General features: G+C 44.4%; 2 protein-coding genes across 2 annotated transcripts in view; one reads left to right on the top strand and one right to left on the bottom strand.

The window, feature by feature from the left end:
* The window catches only part of T265_15536 (hypothetical protein), a gene marked incomplete at both ends in the record, with an annotated part of 19,077 nt that extends 17,133 nt beyond the window's left edge, over positions 1–1,944 (bottom strand). Inside the window, one exon of the mRNA XM_009178535.1 lies at positions 1,850–1,944. Within this exon, the coding sequence (XP_009176799.1) occupies positions 1,850–1,942 (93 nt within the window). The remainder of the gene's footprint in view (positions 1–1,849) is intronic.
* The window catches only part of T265_15537 (hypothetical protein), a gene marked incomplete at both ends in the record, with an annotated part of 46,195 nt that overhangs the window by 34,374 nt on the left and 3,504 nt on the right, over positions 1–8,317 (top strand). The gene's annotated exons all lie outside the window — the stretch shown is intronic.

Below are 8,317 nucleotides of genomic sequence, written 5' to 3'. Positions count from 1 at the left end.
TCAGATGAACCTCTGTTAGGTGTCGACCGGGGGATTTTTGTGTAAGGGTGGCTGACACAATTGTTGGGCCGTAGGGGAACCTTCATAGAGCCAGTCTAGGTCCTAGGTCTTCTAGTTCGGTTCGCGTGCTATTCTCTGTCGAACGTCATCTGCAATTTCCATCTGTCTCTGTGGAAGGCTAGCGTTACGGTAGTTGCGTAAGATGGATTCCACGAACTTTGTTCGGTTTGGGATTTCAAAACTCTACCATTTCACACTTCACACGCAACGTATTGCGGAGATAAGCAGACATTCGTTGCACACACACACCAGAAGGCAACTACATAAGCCACTGCACGAAGTAAACCGGACATCGAATGCAATCTGATGTGCAACTCAACTAGGCCTGAAAAGACCCATGATCGCAAACAGTTCACCCATGCAATTCATCTTACCGCCAGGGACCTGAATGGATACCCAAGAACTGCTTCCAACTGATATACCACAGCAAGGACAAAACCGGTTGCAGGTTGCGGAAGCGCTGTCAACAACCTAATCAATGTCATATTATATCCAAACTTGTTCAATAAATGTTCATCCAATTTTTCAAAGACTACTGCTCACACCCACCCAACCAATGCACTCCATATTGGAAAGAAGGCCTGAGGAACTCCAGCAAATCCATGTAAATACGTCTCACTGTAACTGTCACGAAATCCACCACGCGGGATGGTTACTTTCTTTAACACATCCGGAATAAATGTGCCATCACACGTTATTAGGAATGTAGATACGACACTGGGTGAACCAACATATGACGAAAAATTCACACCAAGGCGGCCTCAGGAAATCTGACAAGAAGACAACTGGCTCCATACACGTCAAAGGATGCAAGTTGCACACCTTCGGTTCCATCCAAGATGTCAATATGAATCTGGCAGCCGCTGACGAAGTCACAAGGATAGGAACCTGAGGATTTTTCCGGATATTCCTGGGCAGAGCGTTGTTGCATCCACCGAGTAACTCGAACAAGACAAAAATTGATGTATATTTATGGATTACCATTGCTGAAAGATCTAAACAGTGAAATGAACTACCATCATGATTGCAAGTAATTGGGATTCATCCAGAATTAGCCACAAACTAACCTGACCCCCTTAGGGTCACATTCACATCGCTCCATTTTGGACAGTCGTCCTCCTGTCCTGGCATAATTATTCTGATGAGTCCACACCAGGGGAAGGAGAAGCAATGGACTCGAGTTTCTCCCTTATTATAGCTCATCAACGGTGCTTATCTCTTGAAGTGTCAGGGTTCCAAATCCGAGCCCCTGACATAAAGGCCGCCAAGTGATTGGAAATTCTGCGCATGCGGGCCTGTCGATCGTCAAAACGGGAAAAATTATTGGGCCATCGGATGGATGATGCTTCGGCCATACCAATCCCATCGTTGGAGCGTTAACACGTTCTCCCGTTCGGACGTGAGAATTCTGATGCGTCCAACGTGCGCTGGTAACATAGTGGATACACGTTGTTTATGGAACAAACCCAAGCGCTGATCAATTCCGTTCCACCGTTCACCACGTTCTCGCCGCTCATGAATGGATCCATTATTTACCGAAAACCAGTTAACCTCACGGACCACATGGTCGTGGACTTTCACATTGTTATATGCGTAAGAAACAATGTTAACAATGACGAAAATATGTCCACTTACACTCCGGCGTCTGGGATTTCTTGAAGCGTAACCGATGAACTCAGTCCGAAATAACCGAAAACCAGTTAACCTCACGGACCACATGGTCGTGGACTTTCACATTGTTATATGCGTAAGAAACAATGTTAACAATGACGAAAATATGTCCACTTACACTCCGGCGTCTGGGATTTCTTGAAGCGTAACCGATGAACTCAGGGCACTCCGAAATAACGGCGCGAAGTTGATGAAAACCGGTAGAATAGTACCCTGAATGATTAGGTAACAATTGTCAGATTTATTGCTGGGCAGCATTTCACTTTTTGTACGAAAGCTTCAACAGCCCAAGTGACTAGGTTACGAGGTTTATCGAGGTATACGGCGGCTAGTGTGTGACCCAGGTAAATCTCTGTTAGGTGTCGACCGAGGGATTTTTTGTGTAATGTTGGCTGACCCAAGTGTTGGGCTGAAGGGGAACCTATACTGATCCAGCCCAAGGCATATTTCTTCTGGTTCGATTCGCGTGCTGTTCTCTATCGAACGTCGTCTGCAATTTTCATCCCACTCGGTGGAGTGCTAGTGTTTTGGAATAGTTGCGTTAGAAGGTTTTTTTTCGAACTTTGGTCGATCTGGGATTTCAACCATCCACCGCTGTCTTTGCCAATGGTTCTACGTGTATTGACAAACAAACACAGTCGCGTTTCAACTCGGAAAACCTAAGACCGCGTTTCCTACCCCTCTGCATGCTTCGGAGGTTTTGCTTATCTGGTGGATGGACGAAAAGTGCGATTGTCCAAAGAACTCCACCGAAATGAGTAGTTTGTTTTGTGTGAAATGTATAGTCGCTTGTACCAAAAATGTAAACATATATCTAATGGGTGCGAAGAAATGGCCACCTAACGCCATAATAAAGTACATGGACAACATTTCAAAAGTTTATTGGAAGATTTCAGCCCGCACACTAAAACCGGTTACCAGCTAGATCAACAAGTGCGTAAAATGAGAATAATGAAGGACAGAAAGAACAATAAAGGGGTTATTCGACTGTGAGATATTGTAGGCTCGAAATGACCTGGTCTTCACTAGACAGTCAAATAGGAACAACGAGGGCTTGTGTCAGGGATACTCACAAACTTCAACTTCCTACACATTCACGCACATGTGAATCACCCTAGGCCCATCAGTTCCCACAAAGAAGCATACTTCGTTTTCACTATTTCCCCCGAATTTGAGTTTGTCGAGAAAATGTATGCGAAGACGAAATCAGTGAGGCACATGCGGTGGCACGCTGTGGACATTAAGCTTTGTGACACAGCGCTCGTTCGGGTTGCCACATTCGTCAAACTTGTTATTTCTGGAATAGTCGATTCATGCGTGCCTGTACGTCACATGACTGCCGCTGGATCTGATCCTAAGGCGTCGGAAAGATTGTTCTGACCAAAGAAAATGGTTCACGCACCCAATCCCATATTTCCATCCGCAATGTAACAACTGAGTTCAACTCCAATCAGCAGTTCACTCTGAGGACACATGTGCATTTGAACTGTCTCAGGTAGCGAGACGCCAAGCGCAACATCATTGTCCGTAGATTAACATGGACCAGGTAAAAGTCGGTCGCAACCAGGCTATAGCAGTTTGATTCTAGTGGAATGTGTGCAGAATGGCGCACAACAAACCACCGATTATAGTTCAGAATGATTACTGCTTCACAAAATGAGCGATTCAAAATCTCTATCGTTTATTCCGTACGAAATTGGTTGACCTACTTCAAATACGTAAAAATGACCCAATCTTCTAGGTACACTCATGAATGCAGTGAAAACGTGACTTCAGTGACAGGGAGACGTCATTCAAGATAAGGCAAAAATGCAGATATGAAAACCAAAGCTTGTGGCCTCGACAGCCACACCAGTGTCAGAACATACACAACACCTAAGGCATACTACATTGGTGCATTCCTTTCACAGTCGAATCGTGCCCATTGGTTATTAGTCATCTGTTTGTTTTGAAGTAGGTATGAAGACTGCACATGAAATGTGGTCATTTTGGCGTTTATCGTTATATCGGTATCATTTCTCCCGCTCTAATAGTGTGCCTAATACTGAAGCGGAAGAAATGGCATATCCCAGGCGCATTTTACTGACTTTCGCTGCAAGCACTGCAATGCAGCTCTTCGAATTACATCAGCGACGAAGATTTTGCGCAAAAGATGTGAAATTCTGACCACATCATCAATACAATTGCTTGGGTAATTCGTATTCAGCAGATGACAGATTTTGCCGATCTTAGGGCCCATCAGTCAGGCGCAGCCCACGAGCTTAGGTCACCATTCTCTTCTACAAATTGCACCAAATTAACGAAGTACACTCAATGGCAAACAAACTCCCAGTTGCGGGAGACTGCCAGTTAATTCTCTCCTTTGTGGTGTTTCCACGCAACTGAATGTGCTGCACCAGACCATCTTATGTACGAAATTCATGTTTTATTTTTGAGTCATCTGTAGATGTTGAAACACATGTGCACCATTTTGCAAAGAGAATCCATTAAGTTACAATGCACTAACACGATGACACACAACGTGGTCTTTAGCAGAGTCAATGCATGCAGTGAGCTGTTGGAATACCTCAAATCAGCTTACAAATACGCCGAATATTCTGCACCACCGCTCAATGCTACACGTCAATTCGCGTGACTTGCAACATGGCAGTAGCAATTTAACGATTTCAGTGCACAGAATATAATAAAATATTGGTCCTCAATGGCAGCACTATTCAGCTAAGGATAGCTAAACGTGCGAACACAGTGTGCACTGCTATGTTCACATTGGTGAGGGCATTTTCCATCGGGTCAATTCAGGTGGTTGGTGTTTGTCGGCCGGATGACCGGTCAATTTACGTGGCGTCTCTTCCAAACTGGTCTGCTAAAGCCCGCCTAGAATAATTCAAATGGGTATGCTTCACATCAGAAGCCGTTGAAAAAAGTTCACACTGTCCCAAATACAGATTACAAATACTTTCTAGTTTTGGCTGTTTTCAACTCAAATGCTGCTTTTAAATATGTGGATGCATTTGCACTACACCTTCCGTTCGAATGCTGTAAACTGGCAGGAAGCAGAACACGAAGGTCAAAATAATGACCTGACCTAATATCACGACCTGCGTCCACGTTATAGTACTTTCGATACTTCTGGATTTTATTTGTGAAGTGGCGCACAATTAAACTTCTACGTTGATATACAAAAGAGCACATCTCACCTCACGTTGTTCCATTCGAAAATGCTACTGTTTTTTATGTATGCAATTCATTGACCTAGCCCAAACAACATAGTGCACTCATCAACACAAACTCGGTGCCGCATGCCCCGTTCAGCGCAAGCGAAAACTGCAGGCGCAAAAACAAAATGAGAAGAGCCCGTCAACCAGAACAGAGGCAACATACACACAAACTATATACCACCATTGCATTCTCACCTAGGGTCCAAAGTCAAATCGTGCACACCGGTAACACAGGTTTCTCAATTTAACACCAGAGTTTCAGCATGTGCACATTACTGTGCTTTTTCGGCAAACACATGTCGTCAAATTGACATTCATTGTTATCCTGTCATTTCTCTTTATCCGCGTTCATCGGACCTAACACTCATCCGGACGGAATGGAATTTCTCAGGCTGGTGCAGTGTTAGTGATTTTCGCTGCATCCATTGCCAAGAAGTGCCTCATCTGCGAGGATTTCTCGCAATAAACGTTGTATTCTGGATATCTCAAATTAGGCCGCCCTGGGAATGCTCACAATGCAAGGTAGACCAGATTATCAGGATCAAGATATACTCATGTGACATCTTCAGGATGATTCTGATATCATCCTAGCATGTGCAAATTACTGTGCTTTTTCGGCAAACACATGTCGTCAAATTGACATTCATTGTTATCCTGTCATTTCTCTTTATCCGCGTTCATCGGACCTAACACTCATCCGGACGGAATGGAATTGCTCAGGCTGGTGCAAATTTAGTGATTTTCGCTGCATCCATCGCCAAGAAGTGTTTCATCTGCGAAGATTTCTCGCAATAAACGTTGCATTCTGGATATCTCAAAATTGGGCCGCCCTGGGAATGCTCACAATGCAAGGTAGACCAGATTATCAGGAGCAAGATATACTCATGTGAAAACTTCAGGATGTTTCTGATATCATCGGTTCCCAAAACAATACGACTGCTTGCATTCTGCTTGTGTACGGCAGAAACCAACATTGCTGCCGCACAGCAATGCGAGATCCGAATTAAAAATAACTCCATACGCCATCTCCTCAACATTGTAGCTTTCATTTTAAAGTTGACACGTGCGCTTTCGTTACACAGCATGCCGAACTTCAAATTAGGGCGTTCACTTGCGAGTCCATCTTTTTCCAAATAATGAATGGTTTATGTTGCACTCCTACTCCTACTGTAGGTGACCTGACGCTGGCAGGATCGAGTTCCTAGACTGGTGTTTCCGAGCATTTCGCTTGAATTGTCTCGATTACTTCTAACATGCTGAAGAATTTCTGGTAGCCCGTAGAGGAACATTTTGGTAGCTCTGGTAGCGCACATAGTCCCTGGCTTTTTGGTATCCTGAGCAATTTGATTGCAAACGTTTCATCACCAATCGAGGTATTATCATAAGCGCGTTGTCGGGTTAGCGTAGTGGTGTGTAGCGTTGTGTTAGTTGTTGTGCCCGGTATGCTGCTCGTCATTCATTTATTCACATTTCCGAGTGCATTGTGTCTACAGCAGTGGTTCCACTCATTCGTAAGCGCAAAAGAAACAAACGGGCAGAGGTTAGCGATAGGCTGTCTGCGCCAATGTTCATCAGTGAACGAAGCGGAAGAATGTTGCTCCGTTTATATTTGACATCTATGCAAGCATTTCAAATCCCCGCGGATTGATTTAGCAGTTATGGTTCAATCGGTCGACCGTGAAATAATCCCTTGTCACTGTAACCGCTACATGGGAAACTCTGCCTGTGTCAACGCGTGAAATTCATGGCTGACGCGTCACAGTTGATGACAAGCAGATACTCCATACAAAACAGCCAAACACCCCGGCCCCATAAACCCATTGGGAAGAAATAAGTTTTAGATAAAATACGCGTCTGGGCAGCAGTGTGGGTCCTCCACGAGGAAGAAAATTGAAGAATGTATGGTGATATATAAGGGCACGGAGGATGGTTCCGAGTATCTGGAAGAACATTCGTCTTTCTCAGTGGATGCGAAGTCATTGCGCACGTCTAAAAGATCTATTATTGACTTGTGGAAAGGGAGCTAATGATCCACTGCCTATGGTTGTCTTTATTGCGCAAGCAATTAACATTGCATCTCACATGAACAAACGGCATGACAAAGTAATCTAATGTGATTTGAGGAGAGAGAGTTTGGTCGTGTTGCCCGGCGTAAAGTGGTTGGTCAATATGAGATTCGTACAAAGTGGCTGCAGAAAATACTTCGCCCACACGATACGGGTGACCAAATTTCGGCCGGTAAATCTGCCTGGATGAAGCAGACACGTGTGTGAGTGAACGTGAAAAATTCGTAATTCATAAGGAAAGTGCGTGAATGATATAGACGAACAACCGAGCCCAATCGCCAAGATAAAAACATGACATGGAGGGCATCTGTGAGTGAGAAGTCATATCCCAAAGCATATTACGCCACAGATTTTGCAGAGCATGGTGCACAGCGAAAAGCAAGCTACGATTCAAGTATAATGACACGGAAGCGGTGATGCCATTATTATTGAACGCATTCGCCCAATGGTTGCAGGAGATCATCTGCTATCAGATCCATCCAAGATATGTTTACTCCATATCGAGCACGGATATATAAAGGCGAGTGTGAGGATTAGCAGCCTGGAGGAAAGCCGACGCTCATGAATAGGTCATACGGCCGGAGATTATCAACACTGTCTTTGACACCCAGTTAGTTGTCGAAAACACCACGAGCGTGGATTCTAATCCATTTGATTTTCTTTGGGATGGCGGTAAAATAACTCCTAGATTCCAAGTAAGAGTTCATCATTGTTCAAAATTATTTGTTAACAGGTGGGAAGGGCAGCCAATGTCGGGCAACGCACATAGTCACTTCAAATGACTAATCCTGTCATGCTGTAATGAAAGTGACGGGACAAATTGGGACAGTGGCAATGTGGCAAGGCATCACTGATACCGAATATTTTCACGGAGTTCCTCTTGGACGGCGGACGTAATTTGGATCGTCAGTTTGAAACCGGTTACCTGTTTGAATTAGCGCAAGTGGGCTTGATGAGTGCGTTTCCGGTGAAAAGCTACCTGCGTTGACCCAGTCGGAAGGTTATTCACCCAGTGTGAACATACCGGTGCAGACTGGTATCTCACGTTCAGCTGTTCTGAACTAAAGTATGCTGCTACGGAAGAAACTTATGGTACTAAAATCTGTGCACTAAATCGACCTGTCGAACCATAACTTGCTAAATCAATACGCGGTGATTTGAAGTTCTTCCACAACTGTCAAATATAAAAAGGAGCAACATCCCTCCGTTCCGTTCACTGATGGTCAAAATGATATTCCTACAACGTCGCTAAACGGCATTATTCCCCTACCCGATACGGGTCACCAAATTTCAGCGATTTTG

The sequence above is a fragment of the Opisthorchis viverrini genome (assembly GCF_000715545.1).
Source record: "Opisthorchis viverrini unplaced genomic scaffold opera_v5_584, whole genome shotgun sequence".
Classification (NCBI taxonomy): Eukaryota; Metazoa; Platyhelminthes; class Trematoda; order Opisthorchiida; family Opisthorchiidae; genus Opisthorchis; species Opisthorchis viverrini.
This window is presented reverse-complemented; position numbering and strand designations above follow the sequence as displayed.